At 58.5% G+C, this 16,030-nt stretch overlaps 6 protein-coding genes across 6 annotated transcripts; 3 read left to right on the top strand and 3 right to left on the bottom strand.

Moving 5' to 3' along the window:
• Positions 1-1,576: 1,576 nt before the first annotated feature.
• F5144DRAFT_486689 (SPX domain-containing protein) lies at positions 1,577-5,150 on the top strand (the record flags this gene model as incomplete). The annotated part of the gene is made up of 4 exons (XM_066785565.1): positions 1,577-1,643; positions 1,831-3,623; positions 3,684-3,750; positions 4,192-5,150. Coding segments are annotated over 4 exons (2,886 nt in total), but the record flags the coding sequence as incomplete, so codon positions are not given.
• Positions 5,151-5,403: 253 nt separating this feature from the next.
• Positions 5,404-7,661, bottom strand: F5144DRAFT_531020 (peptidase M18). The gene is made up of 3 exons (XM_066786935.1): positions 7,022-7,661; positions 6,614-6,956; positions 5,404-6,556 (listed from the first exon to the last, which is right to left on the bottom strand). Exons 1-3 carry the CDS (start codon positions 7,259-7,261, stop codon positions 5,592-5,594), a joined length of 1,548 nt encoding a protein of 515 aa, XP_066645290.1. The 5' UTR covers positions 7,262-7,661; the 3' UTR covers positions 5,404-5,591.
• Positions 7,662-8,007: 346 nt separating this feature from the next.
• On the top strand, positions 8,008-10,469 carry F5144DRAFT_611637. The gene is made up of 3 exons (XM_066791696.1): positions 8,008-8,238; positions 8,303-8,658; positions 8,710-10,469. The coding sequence occupies exons 2-3, from the start codon at positions 8,369-8,371 to the stop codon at positions 10,304-10,306; spliced, it is 1,887 nt and encodes a 628-aa protein (XP_066645289.1). The 5' UTR covers positions 8,008-8,238; positions 8,303-8,368; the 3' UTR covers positions 10,307-10,469.
• F5144DRAFT_531017 (uncharacterized protein) lies at positions 10,470-12,191 on the bottom strand. The gene is made up of 2 exons (XM_066786934.1): positions 11,429-12,191; positions 10,470-11,376 (listed from the first exon to the last, which is right to left on the bottom strand). Exons 1-2 carry the CDS (start codon positions 11,778-11,780, stop codon positions 10,664-10,666), a joined length of 1,065 nt encoding a protein of 354 aa, XP_066645288.1. The 5' UTR covers positions 11,781-12,191; the 3' UTR covers positions 10,470-10,663.
• Positions 12,192-12,965: 774 nt separating this feature from the next.
• F5144DRAFT_591978 (uncharacterized protein) lies at positions 12,966-13,568 on the top strand (the record flags this gene model as incomplete). Its single annotated transcript, XM_066790319.1, has 4 exons — positions 12,966-13,013; positions 13,095-13,155; positions 13,237-13,366; positions 13,460-13,568. The coding sequence occupies 4 exons, from the start codon at positions 12,966-12,968 to the stop codon at positions 13,566-13,568; spliced, it is 348 nt and encodes a 115-aa protein (XP_066645287.1).
• Positions 13,569-13,856: 288 nt separating this feature from the next.
• Positions 13,857-16,025, bottom strand: F5144DRAFT_646752 (uncharacterized protein). Its single transcript, XM_066792897.1, has one exon. The coding sequence runs from the start codon at positions 15,947-15,949 to the stop codon at positions 13,973-13,975; it is 1,977 nt and encodes a 658-aa protein (XP_066645286.1). The 5' UTR covers positions 15,950-16,025; the 3' UTR covers positions 13,857-13,972.
• Positions 16,026-16,030: the final 5 nt, after the last annotated feature.

The following is a 16,030-nucleotide window of genomic DNA, read 5'->3' as shown; positions in this document are numbered from 1 at the left end:
CCACTGGTTGGTCGACCAGGGGCGTGTGTCCGGTTGGGGCATCTCATTGGAACCCGCTCGCTGCTACCGTGGGGGGCGACAGTGCAACCGAGGAGCATCTCCTCCTTGTTGCCGATGCCGCTCTCCCCGGCGCTCGCGCGGGAAAAATCAAGCTTGGCGCCATCATCGGGCAACGAGCATGAAGCTGCCACCACTTTGATGTGGAAATAAGGCGCTGCCATGAGACAAAATATCGCAAGTCACCACCAAACGCCATCACAGCGCTGGCGAGCGACATGCGCCAGCCACAAAACGGCTGATCGGTCGGGGCTGATCGGCGAGTTTGAACGGGTACTAGCCAATGATGATGCTTCCCAGTTTCGGGCGTGGTGCATGTAAGCGAGGGCCTTGCGGGGCATCGGGGCTTGTGGGGCCTTGTGTGGAGATTGTCTCTGCTCCGCTCTGGTCCCTCATCCGATAAGTTATTCATTGCGAGGCGTGCGAGGGTCGTCCCGGTTCGGTAGCCAGGCACGAAATCGCGCGTGCGCCTTGTTCCAGTTTCAATTCGTTCTATGTAGTTGAAGTGGTGCCAGCGTGGGGTTACAGGAAAGGACGTTAAGACGTCCGTAGTACCGAGGGTCTCGGTATACTCAGATTAGGACCGGCGCATTCGGTCATGACCGGGGCCCAGGCGGCGAGCTGCTGGTGCCACCAGCCTGACACTACACATCAAGGTTGTAACACTCCAAGATGACGAAGGATTTTACCTTTGGAAGATGGGCGAGCCCGTTGACACTGAGAGGAAGATTATCTTGACCGGCCGCGCTAGGCGGTGGAGGAAAGGTTTCGACTAAAGGCCGTTTCAACTAACTATACGGGCAGTAACTGCTTACGTACTTTATATTTCGTTAGTCCGTCCCCAGTTCGAGCTCTCAGGTGCGGTGAATGAGACATGGCTTCCTCTCATCAAACCTATGAACTCATCACTGTGTCGGGGATGGACTTTCGGAGACTGCTTGGTTCCCGCTACCCGACTCAGCTTGGTGGTGATGGTCAGCTTTGTGTCTTGCTCGCTTTGGAAGCTGAGATCACCGAGTCCGACTGAGCAACCTTGGATGAGATATATCTTGAACGTCAAAGTCCGTCCGTCCTGCAAGGAAGGAACACAGCAGCAGCCACCGCAGCAAGGTCTCAAAAGCCACAGAAACCCCAATCGCCCCAAACCTGTGCTGTCCCCACTGTGGGTCGAGCTAAGTTCACGACTTGGGCTGTTGGTTCACCTGCGGATGCCTGTTACAGCGGCGCTGCCAGGTACCGTTCCTTGCCAAGGCCTCTTACCCAAAAGTTGAGAGGAAAACTGGAAAAACCACAAGAAGAAAAGCGAATTGGCGTGGTTTTCTTTCTATTCCTTTCTCGAGAAGGGACGAATTACACAGAAATTTGCAATTGCTCTACCACACATCCGTTTTCCGACGCCCTCTCTGCACTCTCGGCAACCGCACATGCCAACGCGTCTGATCGCACATGGTTCTCCCGCAATGCCCGGTTTGACGTCATGAAGTAAGAATCTAGCTGAACATAACTCTATCGCACACGGCGACCGTATTTGGAACTGACACGACCGCCAAGATTCGCAAAAGAGCTTGATCAAGACGCCGTCCCAGGTACGAATATGCAGTTCCCCTTCGCGTGTGCCGAGACAAGTGTGCGCTGGATCACCGGCTGTCCCACCTGCACGATTGGGTGGTGGGTATTTACAGGAGCAGATGTTGGGCGATCGCCAGCATGTTTCAGACACGTCGGCTTGGAAAGGTGCCCTGGCAGCAAGCTGACATTCCATCCCACCAACAGAATGGCGCGTCAAGTACCTCGACTACAAGGCCGGTAAAAAACATGTCAAAGCCGTCACGCGAGCTATCCACCGCGCCAATGCTACGCCGATATTGACGAGGAGGGGGACCGAGGCACCTCAGGCCAATACTCCGGCCACCTTTTTCGGGATAAACCATAGTTTCACACCGCCCCGGCGGAAAACAGATGGGCCAAACGCTGGCCTTGTTGGCGAACCGACTTCGTTACGACCCGGGTCTACGGCTGTCCAGCAAGGGAGGAGCACCGGTCATGGAGATGAACGGTCGGGGCTCGCCAGAACACCAGGAAGCGGCGTACAATATGGCAGCATCGGGCCAACGCCGTCGCGCGCGAGCGACAGACACGATTTCGAACTCCCCGCCCCCGCGATTAGGGTCCCATCGAACACGGGCGACCGTAGCCCCTTTCCGCGTAGCGCTACGATGACAACCCCACGGCCGGACCACCGCTCCCCTTCGTTGTTCACCCTTCCATCCGGCGGCGGAACAGCTACGACACCCCGCATGCGCGTCACTCGACTTTTCTCCGCGGGCTCCACGGCCCCCCGGCAAACGCCCAACAAAACCGAGATCGGGATGCAGAATTTGGACTACGTTCGTTCGGCTGAACGCGACTTCTTCAACTTTCTCGACAGCGAGTTGGACAAGACTGAGACCTTTTACAAGGAGAAGGAGGACCAAGCAACCGAGCGTCTGACTGCGCTTCGAGCACAGCTGCACGAGATGCGCAATAGGAGGACCGCTGAAATCGCCGAGTCGAAGGCGAGAAAAAAGCAGGGCCACAACATTGGTCGCAGCGATGACGATGATACTGGAGGACGGCTACCCAAAAATGATAATCGCGATTGGATCAGTCCGATCAAGGATAGGTTCTCCAGGACCGGTCCTAATTCGAAGGCCCTTCAGAAAATGACACGGACTCCCGTCATGGCCGGTCAGGCAATGGACGAGGGCCGAGACTACGTGCGGCAACCCCAGGGCGACGATGTTCCGTACCGGACGGCAAAGCGGAAGCTCAAGCTGGCCATGCAGGAATTCTACCGCGGCCTTGAATTGCTGAAATCATATGCTCTATTGAACCGGACGGCGTTTCGCAAACTCAACAAGAAGTACGACAAGGCGGTAAACGCCCGCCCGCCTTACCGCTACATGAACGAAAAGGTAAACAAGTCCTGGTTCGTCAATAGCGACATTCTAGACGGCCACATACGTACCGTGGAAGACTTGTATGCCAGATACTTCGAGAAGGGCAACCACAAAATCGCTGCTGGAAAGCTTCGAGCTCTACAGAAGCGCCACGGGGATTCGTCGGACAGCGCATTCCGGAGCGGCCTGATGATCGGCATCGGCGCAGTCTTTACCGTCCAGGGGCTCATCTACGGCTCCGAGTTTCTGTTTAGTGAGGAGGACGATAACCTAGTCGAACAGACGAGCTACTTACTGCAGCTATACGGCGGGTATTTCCTCGCGCTCCTCCTATTCACCCTCTTCACCCTGGATTGCCGGATGTGGGCGAAGAACAAGGTCAACTATCCGTTCATCTTCGAGTTTGATGCGAGGAACTTCCTGGACTGGAAACAGGTGGCCGAGTTTCCCAGCTTCTTCTTTGCGCTGTTTGGCGTGTTCATCTGGCTCAACTTCTCGAGGCTGGGGGATTGGCAGGGGTTATATCTTTATTACCCCGTTGTCTTGATAGGTATCTCGCTGGTCATCATCTTTTTTCCGGCCCCAATCTTGCACCACAAGGCCAGGAGGTGGTTCCTGTACTCTCATGTACGCGCCCGCTCCAATCGAAAACCCCAATTGTTCCGACTTGGCTGACGATCTCTACAGTATCGCTTGCTTCTGTCTGGTTTGTACCCAGTAGAGTTCCGGGACTTTTTTCTGGGCGATATCTGGTGTTCGTTAACCTACGCAACTTGTGTACGTAGCCACCCGCTTCCCTCCGCTGGCCAAACCCCAAATCACTTCGCAGATCGGCTGACCTCTCCCTAGAACATCGAGCTCTTCTTTTGCTTGTACGCGAACCGTTGGGGTGACCCAGAGCAATGCAACTCGTCGCATTCGCGTCTCCTCGGCTTCTTTGCCGCTCTTCCCCCAATATGGCGTGCCCTGCAATGCGTCAGGCGTTACCGCGACACACGGAATGTGTTCCCGCACCTCGTCAACTGCGGAAAGTACACCATGACAATCCTGACCGCTGTCTGGCTCAGCCTCTACCGAATCAGTGACACGCACACCAACCTGAGCTTCTTCATCGCCTTTGCGTCCATCAACGCTGTGTACTGCTGTAAGGTGCCTCCTACTTGAACTCTGGGATTTACCACTAACAAGGCGCCAGCAATCTGGGATCTGTTCATGGATTTCTCTCTTCTGCAGGCCAACGCCCGGCGAAGGTATCTCCGCGACATCACGGCGATCCGCCCCGTCTGGATTTACTACGTCATCATGGTAGTCGACCCCATCCTGCGCTTTTCCTGGATCTTCTACGCCATCTTCACCCACAACACCCAACACAGCACCATCGTCTCCTTCCTCGTCGCCCTCGCCGAGGTCGTCCGCCGCGGCATGTGGACCCTGCTGCGCGTCGAGAACGAGCACTGCGCCAATGTCGCCCAGTACAAGGCCGCCCGCGACACCCCGCTCCCCTACTCCCTCGAGCTGTTCGTCCAGCGCCCCAGCCTCGAAGAGGCAACTGCCGCCGCCACCGCACCGGTGGCCACCCTCGACGGCACACCCATCCCCACCACCACCACATCCAAACCAGCCGCACCGTCCACACCACACCCCAGCACCGCGGGACGCCCGGGCACCGCCGGCACCGCCGACACCCTGATGCTACCCACAGCCGCGGCACGCACCCCGCGCAGCGATGCAGGAGGGATGCCACCATCCCCCTCCCCCGGCACGGCGACGGCGACGGCGCTCGAAGAAGGCGGCGGCGCGATCCGGCCGGGCGGCACGTTCCGCCGGCGGCGCGCCGACACGCTCGGCAAGATGTCGATTCGCCAGGCCATGGCGGAGGCGCATAAGCAGGACTTTGAGAAGAGGCGGCCGGTGGTGGGGGGTGGCGGGAAGGATAAGGCGGTGGAGGTCGGGGATGGGGAGGAGGTGGGCGATGTGCTGGGGAGTGAGGATGAGGAGGAGGAGGATAGTGAGGTGGAGGAGGAGGGGGGGGATAGTGGGGTGGATGAGGGGGTGTTGAAGAGTGATGATGATGAGGAGGAGGAGGAGAGGAGGGGGTTAAGGGCGGGGAGGGGGGCGAGCAGAGGGGAGGCCGAGAGGGGGTTGCGGAAGTAAGTGCTAGTAAGTAATAGGTGTGTACACGGGTGTGCGGTGGGTAATGGCACTGGGGATTGGGTACAAAGGGCCCAAGAGGCAGGACCAACAACAGCTGAGCGTTTGGAGAGAAAATAGAGTGGTGGGTATACACGGACACGAGGGTGTTTTGTTGTTCAGAGAATACGCGAGCATCTGTTTTGGTTTTAGGATATTACAGGGCGGGCCCATGGATACATACCGAACGCGGTTACTTATATTTTTAACATCTGAGAAACGGCGTCTATTAAAGGTCTTGTTCATATGCTACAGTCTAAGACCGCTCGTGCTATCTGTCATCCATACCATAGGTACTGTACCGTACCATACCGTATCTACCACCTTAGCTTACACGTCCATGGTATCTATCCTCTGAATCGATTTGAAATCACCGCCCCTATCCCCATCCCAACAAACCACCACCTACTTGCGCCACTCCTTATCAACAGCATCCCAGTGATCCAAGAAGCCCTTATAGAACTTGATGCCCAGCCCCGGGTCCAGACTCCCCGTGGTGGCGCGGATGCTGTGCATGCTCAGCTGGGGGATGCCGACGTCGGCGGCCTTGCAGCCCATGGCGGCGCTGAGCATGGGGCCGACGGTGCCGCCGCCGCGGGAGTCGTTGCGGATCATGTGGCGCTGGTTGACGCAGCCGGCGAGCGCCGCCACGCGGTCCAGGATGGCCATGCTCACGCTGTCGGTCGTCATGTGCGCCGACGCGTCCACGCACAGCGCCACGCCCACGTTGAGCCGCGGCGAGTGCTCCGAGAGGTTGGTTTGCGGGAAGTTGGGGTGCGCCGCGTGCGTCACGTCCGAGGAGACGAGGAAGGATCCGGCATAGGTCTGCCCCATCAGCCCCGGCCCGAAGGACGCGTTCTCGGCTTTGTTGGCCAAGCTCTCGACGGCGCGCTCGATGGTGATGGGCAGGAAGTTGCCGCGCGCGCCCTGGCGGAGCAGCGAGCCGATCTCCTCGTCGTCGAAGAGGGCGACCAGCTTGATGTTGCTCTCGGAGGGGTCCGACTTGGCGTGCAGGAGGGCCATGAAGGCCGCCCAGGAGCAGAGCTTGTCGTCGATGCGGCCGGCAAAGATGAACTCCTTATCGAGACCGCCGACGGCGGCGGGCTGGCTGTCGAACAGCTCGAGCTCCCAGTTGAGGATGGTGCTGGGGTCGCTAATGGAGAGCTCCTTGCTAATGAGCTTCACGAGTTTGGGGGGTTGCGTAGAGGCGAAGGAACCCTGCCCACCGAGGGGCTGTGCGGTTGACGAAGAAGTTGCGCCGTTGATGTCGCTGTTGTCGAGGCCAATGATGGGCACCATCTCGGTCTCGCGGTTGTTGTGGCCGGTCATGCTGAGACCGAAGTGGGGAGCGAGGGTCGGGATGCGGGCGACTAATACGTGTTAGTAGGGTGGTCACCATCCGTCAACTTGGGGGCGGATCAACATACTGGGCCAATCAAGCTTGACCAGCTTCGCCGTCGTCTTGCCCGTCTCGGGGTCGCGCACAATGACGCGGCCGCCAATGCTCAGATCCCGATCCCACCACGTCTCGTTCAGGGCGCCAGCGTACTGCGCGACACCCAGCTGGACATAGCCGTGTGTGTTTGGCTTCTTGCTTGTGGGCTTGAGGCGGGCGGTGAGGGCGTCGATGTGACCAGCGACCATGGCGACGCCATTGCCGGGCTTGTAGGCTTCACCGACGGCAAAGGCGATGATGGAGCTGCCATTGCGGGTGGTGTAGTACTTGCCACCGGGCTCGAGCTTCCCGGCCCAGTTGTCACGGCTGGAGAGCTGTTCACAACAACGTATTAGACAGGAACAAGCTGAAAAGAAGCAATTGGGTATGGGTGACTAACCTCCTTATAGCCAGACTTGAGTAGCTTCTCCTTGAAGTAGTCGACGGCGTGGAAGACGGTGGGGTTCTCGGTCATGAAGTCGAGATACGGCTTAGTGAAAGCCTCGGGTCTAAGGTCCTTCGCATCGACCTTGTTGTCGACGACTTCGGCGCGCATCGTCATCGACTGCTCCATAGCTATAGACCGCAGCGAGAGGTTGGAGCTGCGTGCCCGTAGGAACTCGGGGGTGTGACGAGTCATGGTTGCGCTTGTTGGGATGGTTGTTGGTTATTAGGTTCGAGGACTGGCGCGGAGCAATGGAAACGTGTCGTGTTGAGGAGAGCTGGAGGTGAGGGAGTGAGGGAGACTTGGTGATGCCGAAGACGGAAGGAAGGCCATCGGGGGATGCTGGTTACAATGGGAGAGTGGCTGACTAGCTCTGGGTGGAGTGGTCTGCTGACCGCTGTGCTGGGGCCCTGGGGGGGGAGCTGGGAGTGCTGGGGTAGGAGGGTTGGTCGATCATTGGAGTTGTGGCGATTGTGCTGATGTGCGCCAAGGATCTGTTGCTGTGGCATCGAGATCTGTACAATCGTTGGAATGGAGATTGCAGTTGGGATTTCCTATTCTACGTTTCTGAATATTGACTATTATACAATTAAGGGTCTCTACGATTTTAGTTAGAGCTTTTTGCCACCGATCGCACGGGCATTTGCGTTCTCAGGGCAGCCGCCGCAAACATCAGAGGGACCTGGCCTGGCGCGGGCCGTCAAGGCAGACGCAGGGCCGACGCAAGTGGATCTCTTGGCAGTGAACGGCAAACGGGCCATCTTCTCCCGCGCCGTCATGCCACGCATACCCATGCTCCGTGCGCCGAGGTGGATGTGGGGGGCCATTGCACTTGGAACCAACCGCTGTAACGTTCAGCTCAGGGGGGCTAGGGGGGCAGTGAAAGGATGACGCAGCATTCCCAGAGTCCCGGGCTCACCGGAACCTCAAAATGCCCCTGGAAATTCTCGACTTGGCTTTCTGCCGAGGCACATTCTTTTGATTCAAAAGCAAATATTCACCAAGAATGCCGTAAATATAGCGTTTTCTAGAATCTTGTTTTTGTCAAATAGCTACTCCTACAATTTATATTCCAGATATATAATCCATTTATTTCTTCTAGTCTATACCCCGTTTTGGTGGAGTGGAAGACTGTAAATCAGTCCTTGAATTTGGTCGCGTGAGCTGTTGCGGTAGGTCGCATATCCAAGAAAAATGTGTTTGATTCATCTTAGTTTCTCATCACTAACATTGAAGTCAGGATCCTTCATCTATACAGTCCCAAGACGGCCCCAGGTCTCGGGTTCGCGAGTAGCACACACAATGGCGTCGTTCGTGTCCAGCCTCAGTCCGGTACCCGCCTTCCCAGAATATCTAGGTCCCTACAAAGTGGGCACAGTCGACGTCGAGATACCCATCTCTGAGCTTGAGTCCCCGAGCTCTGTGCCAGATGGCTCCTCCCATATTCATACCGTTCTGTTCAGGATATTCTACCCTGCCGTGCCCGAATCTCAGGGGAAACGGGTATCCTGGCTGCCAGCACCGCAGCGCCTCCATATCGCTTCCTATGCGCAGTTCCTAGGCGCAGGAAATACCCTAGCATCCCTCCTCTCGTAAGCTCAACACATTCCTAGCCTCCCGCACGGATTGCTAACAGAGAGCAGCTTTCTCCCCCGACACCTCCACTGGACCTCCATCCCAGCCCACAAGAACGCCACGCTCCTCCCTCCCCCAACCGACCGACCCACGGCAAGATGGCCCACCATGATCTTCTCCCACGGCCTCGGCGGCAACCGCAACGCCTACAGCCACCTGGCCGGCTCACTCGCCTCGCACGGCGTCGTGGTCGTCTGCCCCGAGCACCGCGACGGCAGCGCCGCCCTCTCCCTCGTGCGCGACCCCCAAAGCCGCGCCCCGCAAACCACCCAACACGCCGTGCCCTACCTGCGCATCGCCCACACCCAGACCCCCGACGCCTGGTCCGCCCGCACCAAGCAGCTGCGCATCCGCCTCTGGGAACTCGGCCTGATCTTCGAAGCCCTGACCACCCTCGACTGCGGCGCCGCCACCCCCTCCGCCAAACCCAAACTCACCAACCTCACCACCGCACCCCCCTCCGCCCTCGCCCAGTTCGCCCACTCCCTCGACATCCACACCCCCGGCCGCGTGCTCTTCGCCGGCCACTCCTTCGGCGCCGCCACCATGGTGCAGCTGCTCAAATCGGCGTTTTACGCCCCCCTCGCCAACACCAACGCTAAGACTGCCGACGCCGACAGCGACACCGACACCGACACAGAGACCGATACCGAGACAGACGCGCCCAGCATCGGGGCGCTCTTCGCACCCCACCCCACCAGCGCCATCGCGCACCAGGTAACCGCCCACACGCCCTCTGTTTTGCTCGACATGTGGTGCTTCCCGCTGGTGGCGGCCGAGGGGGATGCGTTGGCAAGGCTTCCGTTGCCGTGTTACTCCTCGTCCCCTTCTTCTTCTGGCGTGGAAGGGGGTGGGGGAGAGGGGGGAAAAGGGTCGTCGTCGCCGGGGGGGAAGGCGGTGCTGGCGGTGGAGTCGCGCGCGTTTTTCAAGTGGACGGAGCATTTGCATGCGAAGGCGAGGATTTTGTCGCCAAGGCCGGGGGGGAGGGGGGTGGTTACTGAGGGGGTGTTTCGGAAGGATGAGAGTCTGGGTGGGGGGGATGGGGAGGAGGGGGGGCAGGAGGGGGGGGAGGGCGAGGAGGGTGAAAAGGGGGAGAAGGGGTCCTGGGCCCGGCCGCACTTCTTTTACGTCGAGTCGTCGGCCCACCTCAGCCAGAGCGACTTTGGCGTGCTGTTTCCCTGGCTGACGAAGCGTGTGTTCAAGTCGGACAACCCCGAGCGCGTGCTGCGGCTGAACGTGCGCGCGGTGTTGCAGTTCTTGAGGGAGAACAACGTGCCGGTGGCAGCGACGGGGAGGGCCGCGTTGATGGATGGCGGCCATCCTAGTATGAAGGGGGAGTGGACGGAGAAGGATGAGGTTATTCTTGAGAGGTGTAAGGAGGGGGAGGAGAAGGTGGATGCATGGAAGTGGATTGATGTTGTCGGGCTGGGGGCAAAGGCGGGGCCGTCTGAGTTGGAGATCAGGGAGAAAGGGAAGGATGAGCGCGACGTTAAGGCGGAAGAGGGGGAGAAAGAGATGCAAGGCGAGATTGAGCCTTCGTTGGAGAATGTGGCCGAGGGGGCGGCCGTGCATGCTGCTAAGGAGTTAGTTGGTACGGAAAAATGAGGTCCTTGGTTAGGGATAGACGATCTGCTTATTTTGGCGAGGCGCTGGAGGATAAAGCATCATTAAAGGGTTTTTTTGTTATCAGCATCGTATTATCTCATAGACTCTGTATTTTGAATCTAGCAGCCACGGTAGCAGCAGGCTGCACGTAAACTCCAATCCATCCCTGTTTTACATTCTGGCCCCAACCGCGCAAGTACAAAGGATAGGAACAGTGTTGTCAACAAACCGCCATTCCACCATCTCGACGGAGATCACCATCATGGGACACAGCCCATGTCAACAAATGAAAGGGGGTATCAAAAGAATGGGTATCAAACGGGGTATCAAAAGGAAAGGGTATCACTAGTGCGGGCATCAATAATAAAGAGGAAATCCCTCCGCGTCCAACGGTATCGGCTCCAGATCAAGCTCAACTCCCTTCAACCAATTCTTCACCCTCCTCTTCGGATCGACCCTGAGCTCCTTCTCCGCTCTGACCCTGGCATGCAGCTTCTTAGCGAGTGTTAATGTCATCTTGTTCTTGGCCACGGGCATGCTTCCGGTGTTGTTATGGTCCGCCCCTTGCTGCGGTTGGTCACCGTTCATCTCTGCCGTCCATGGGATGTTGTTGTTGGCCGTGGATTTGGTTGCCTCCGTCTTGGCCCGGTTTTTGCGGCTGCGGCTCTCTTGGAGGAGACGCATTACCGGGCCGACTGGCCTCTTGTTGGTGCTTCTTTTGGTGTCGTTGTTTTTGGTGCGAGGGAAATCGGTTGCCAGGTCAAGCAGTACAAGTGTTGTTTCAAACTGGTTGCCGTCGTCTACCTCTCTGGGGAGAGTGACCAGTGTCCTGCCGCTGGAAGCTGACATGTCCTCTGTTGGGTGGCCGGTCGAAGCTGTTAATATTGTTGGCCAGGAGTTCTTGGGGGACGTCGGGTCCGGAATCAGGCTGGGGGTTGGGCTTCCTAGGGGCGACTGCTCTGCGATAGGAGAGAGAGGTCGGTTGAGTTCACCGATGGATGATGTCGGAGTACTGTCTTGGGTTGGAGCGGGCTCTTGATGGCCTGGAGTAAACTGGTACTCCCAGGTTCCTGGCTGCATGTTAGTGTTTGGTCCCTAGGAAGGTTTTCCGATCTAACATACCATTCCGGGCTTCCCTGGCCCGCCAGAAGTAGTTGCCGTCATCGCTCACATACCATTCTGACCATGGGTTTCCATTCTTGACTCCAGTCTGTTTCGAGTTTGGCTTCTTCGGTTTGCTGGGTTCCAATCTGACTTTGCCTCTCGGTTTGACATGGGCAGGTGTCATCAGTGCCTGCCCTAGCCCCTCCGTCATCGGTGCCATCTTCTCGAGATGTATCTGAGGAACCTTGCTGGGTGGTGGTGGTTTTGGCGCACGCCTTGGCGGCTGGGGTGTGGGAGTCCTGAAGAAGAACCAGGTGAAGTCCCGGTTTGGGCTAGTCGTCATGTAATACTCGCGGGTCTTTGCAGGCATGGCGGATTAGAGAGGGCCCCGGGTGGACTACGGGTAGGGGGCTGGCGGGGGGGCAATGAGTTACCCCTGAAGTATGTTTTCACGGCGTGGTATGCCGCGCCAGGGTATTTGGATCGGCTCCTTAACAGCGCCGGCAGGATGTGAAGGGCAGGTAGCTATAGCCTCGCAAGATGGTTTCTTGTTTAAAGGCAGGTGTGTGGGTCGGTTTACAACAGCGAGAAAGCTTGAGGACCAAGCCTTACTGCAGGGTCTAAGACGGAGCTGCAGTCTATATGGGGTGGTGGCCTCACGACAGAATGAAAACCAAGGACATCAGCAGCCTCATGACACACAAGGTGATTGAAAGTGGCAAGGCCAGTAATTGGAGCGAACATTATGCGGCACTGCCGACCTTGACTCCCAATCAAGCACAGGGAGCGACCCAAGCCTCTTTAAGGAAAGACGTTTACACCTGTTCGTTGACCCTGGAAAAGCGAGCAGAATTGCCAACTCTGACGTCAACCTATCATGGCGGTCTCACGCTGCGGCGGTGCGTAGGGCTTGCTGCCCAACGGTGCCAGCATACACACCGGAAATTTATGACTGCAGCGCCGGGCACCTATCACGGCGCCCAACCCGGTTTCACATGACCAGGAACTGCCAAACCGGAGAATTTCGGCCAACCCATGCCTTGAGCAAACGGCATCTCTCCGTTCCCGTCTTCTCGAGCCCCGGGCCGCTGCCACCGGCATACTTATGCCCTAACCCGCTTGGCCCGGCCCTCTCAACAGTTTTCAATCGGTTGCATTGATCAATAAAGGCGAGAAAGGGATCGGATGATGACTCGGAGCGGTCTTGTATGGAAATTCGTGGCGTCTTCCCAGCCAGCCCGTGTTACGCGATGAGGCTCAATACAGGCACTGAGGTTGGTCGATTAAACGGTTTCCGGTGGTGTTGAAGATGGAAGATGAAGAATGGATGGAAGCATGTGTGGAACGAGGGCCGCGACTGAGCGCCAAACCCGGAAGAGTGGGTCCCCTTACCCGCGCCAAGCCTTGCCGCGAGCTACGGAAAATCAACGGCAGCATCGCGCTTCAACTCAAACCACAGCATCAGTTCAGCCAATCCACCGCCAAACAACAACGGCGAATCGACGACATCCTTACCACCCGATTTTCCACCGCACTCTAATACACCACCATCAAAATGACGTCCACAATCGGTATCCCAATCAAGCTCCTGAACGAAGCCCAGGTGCGTTGCGCAATTTCCCATCCCTCCCACCCCACCGCAACCCCCAAGCAACCCAGCTAACGATGCGCCACCACATCACAGGGCCACATCGTCACCCTCGAAATCACCTCCGGCCAGACCTACCGAGGCAAGCTGATCGAAGGTGCGTTCCTCGCCTCCCCTCCCCGCTCCCCCCTCCCGCAACCGAATCAACCATGCTAAGAATGAACTCCAAACAAAACAGCCGAGGACAACATGAACGTGCAGCTCAAGGACATCACGGTGACGGCGCGCGACGGGCGCGTCAGCCATCTGGAGCAGGTGTACATCCGCGGAAGCCACGTGCGCTTCTTTATCGTCCCGGACATGTTGAGGTGCGCTTCCCCCCTGTTCCCGCCCTCGATTACAGAGCTGCAACGAGATTGTTACGGATACGGGATAGCTGACATGCGCTTGTTGTTTTGTAGGAATGCTCCCATGTTCCGGAGCCGCAACGTCCGCGGCAGGGGTGTCGGTCTCGCCCGAGGAAGGGCGACGGTTAGCAGGGCGAGGGCTGGTGGTCGTGGTGGGAGGTAAAAAGGGGACTTTGGTTTGCTGGTGGTTGTGTGGGATCAAGACGGTTACAGGGAGGGGCGTCGTAATGGCCGACATATTTGGCGTTCGGGGTTACACAGCAGCAGGAGCCCGGGCGGTTTTGGGAAAATGGGGGATGGAAGGTGGGGGAAAGAGACCTAGCTCCGGCGGGATGGCCGGCATGAGGCAGCGCCGCCCGCTACGGACGTGATGTGAGGTTTGGCCCTGAGCGCTGAGGGTACGTATCATGTCTTCTCTTCGGATATGGTATCTCTTCGTTCGGGGCTGACGCCAGCCAGTCAAGCTCGGGCCGCCTCGAGACTCGGCAAATCTGCAAGTCTCTCCCATCTAGACAAATCTGCATGCAAAAATTACATGTTATACACGGCGAGCCACGCCCGCCAAATCTATTTTATCCGCGCGTATGCTTCCTCCGCTCGCGTGATGATCTCCTCGATCTTCGACAGCTCATTCAGCTGCGCACTCTGGTCCGCCTGGGGATCAAGTGTCTTGCCCGCCTTGTCCAAGACCTCGGCAATGCTAGTCTCCGTTGCGCGGATCGCTTTGCGGCCCTCCTCGCGCACCTCCCCCTCCCAATACTCCCTGGCAGAGTCCCACTTCTGTTGGAAGCGTTTGAAGCTGAACACGATGCCCAGCGCCGCGATCGCCCCGCACTCGTAGGTCCCGAGCGCCGAGAGATATGAGAGGCCCGCTAGAGCCGTGCTCAGCCCGGCCAAGCTCGCAGACTGTACAACAAGCTTCTGTGCCAAGGCCTGTAGGGCCGGCACTGTCTTCTGCTGTAAATAATTCCTGGTGAATGGGATGTGTGACGGCCAGCTGTTGACCACGCCGGGCGTGGCCGTGTCCTGCCTCTGATACCCAGCCTGGGGCAAAGCCGGACCAGTGTATAGAGGTCCTTGCTGCCCCGTCCCAACGCCAGCCTCCTGAATACGGCCGGCAAGGTAAATCACCCCCTTTTCCGCCTCTGGGAGAAAGCGCAGGGCGATCAGTTCCGATGTAACCATGCCTACGTCGTCGGCTCGCCAGAAGAGCTTCCACCAGCCAAGCTTACTCCAGGGTGGCGTAGCAAACGCGACATCCAACTGCTGCTGTAGCTCCTGGTGGGCGTTTTGCGCCCACTCCGCCAGAACCTTGTCTAGGTGGGTAATAGACCCCAGTGGAACCCTTGTGCGAAGTTCCGCCGTCAAATCGCTGGCCTCCTCCTGCTGCACGGCTGCCCTGGCATTCCGCAAGAGCGAGCCGATCAAGTTCCGGACAGGCGCTTTCATAACCCCTTCGTCACTCGGAAGCGCGCTCTTCCTCAGCCACTCGCTGACAGGGCCGACGTTGGCCTCCGTCCACAGAGTCTCGTACTTCCTCGCATTGCCAGTATCAGCGCGGAAAGCCTCCAGACCTTCCCTCGCAGTATCGATATTGACCGCGACAAGCGGACAGCCCTCCAAATCCTCCCTCCCCACCTTCCCAAAATTCACCACCCCCTTAATCACCTCCCTCCCCTCCACAACCGGCAGCGACAAAATCGCCGCCGCCCCGCGCACCCCCTCCCCCACCAACAGCGCCATATGCACCGGCGTCCCCACCGGCGCCACATGCCCCGCCGTCGTCGCAGCCACCCCCGCCGCCGGCACCAGCACCGCCTCGTCCACCACACCCCCCGCAGCACCAGCAGCCGCCGTCGCCAGCGCCGCCCCCGCCCCGGTAACGAGCATTTCCAGCTCCGCCCCGCGCGGCAGCAGCGGCGTGGTGACGCGCAGCTCGGGGATCACATGTCGCTGGTCCCGCCGCCCCGTGCGCAATCCCTCCTCGGCTTCCATTTTCGCTTCCCCAGCCGCCGCCGCAACACGCACAACGAGCGGCTGGCCGGCTGCATCGTGCTCCTCCAGCTGGGCTTCCCACGCCGGGGCGGGCTGGAGCGGGTCGGCGAGGGCTAGGCGGAGGAGGCGTGTTGCTGTTGTTGTTGATGTGGCGGGTTTGGTTTGGGGGGGTTGGTTGTCGGTGAGGCTGAGGATGGCGACGCGCACGGATTCGTGGCCGGGTGGTTCGGTCAGGTTACGCAGGGCGAGTTGCAGGCGGGGGAGGGAGATGTGGTTGGGTGCGTGGGTTTGGAGGTCGAGGAGGGCGCGGTGGAGGTCGGTGCGGGGGTTGCTGTTGGGTGAGGAGGGGGTGGTGGTGGATTGGTAGCGTTTAAGGGGTTGTTGCTGTTGTTGTCTTCGTGGGCGGAGGACCGTTGTTGATAATGGGGCCGAGAAAAGGCGTTGAGGGGAATGGGAGCAGAAGAGACATATTGGCGGGGTTTTTGTTTTTGCTGATTGGAGGCCCTGACTCCGATTCAGCACCCTTCCAAGGGCCATTGCTGGCGGCATGGCGGGCAAGCTGGTTCAAAGCGCCAGCTTTACCTATCGTTGGGTGGGAACTTCAAGATGCAAGATGGAACGAAGACGAAG

Source organism: Chaetomium tenue (genome assembly GCF_020726465.1).
Source record: "Chaetomium tenue strain MPI-SDFR-AT-0079 chromosome Unknown F5144scaffold_3, whole genome shotgun sequence".
In the NCBI taxonomy this organism is placed as follows: Eukaryota; Fungi; Ascomycota; class Sordariomycetes; order Sordariales; family Chaetomiaceae; genus Chaetomium; species Chaetomium tenue.
This window is presented reverse-complemented; position numbering and strand designations above follow the sequence as displayed.

Bases quoted from the DNA above. Each gene is read 5' to 3' on its own strand.
- F5144DRAFT_531020 (XM_066786935.1), bottom strand. From the start codon at position 7,261: ATGACTCGTCACACCCCCGAGTTCCTACGGGCACGCAGCTCCAACCTC. The intron at 6,957-7,021 runs GTTAGTCACCCA...TGTTGTGAACAG, and splicing joins TCAAGTCTGGCTATAAGGAG to CTCTCCAGCCGTGACAACTG. The intron at 6,557-6,613 runs GTATGTTGATCC...AACACGTATTAG, and splicing joins GGTCAAGCTTGATTGGCCCA to TCGCCCGCATCCCGACCCTC.
- F5144DRAFT_611637 (XM_066791696.1), top strand. From the start codon at position 8,369: ATGGCGTCGTTCGTGTCCAGCCTCAGTCCGGTACCCGCCTTCCCAGAA. The intron at 8,659-8,709 runs GTAAGCTCAACA...AACAGAGAGCAG, and splicing joins ACCCTAGCATCCCTCCTCTC to CTTTCTCCCCCGACACCTCC.
- F5144DRAFT_646752 (XM_066792897.1), bottom strand. From the start codon at position 15,949: ATGCCGCCAGCAATGGCCCTTGGAAGGGTGCTGAATCGGAGTCAGGGC.
- F5144DRAFT_531017 (XM_066786934.1), bottom strand. From the start codon at position 11,780: ATGCCTGCAAAGACCCGCGAGTATTACATGACGACTAGCCCAAACCGG. The intron at 11,377-11,428 runs GTATGTTAGATC...ACATGCAGCCAG, and splicing joins GGCCAGGGAAGCCCGGAATG to GAACCTGGGAGTACCAGTTT.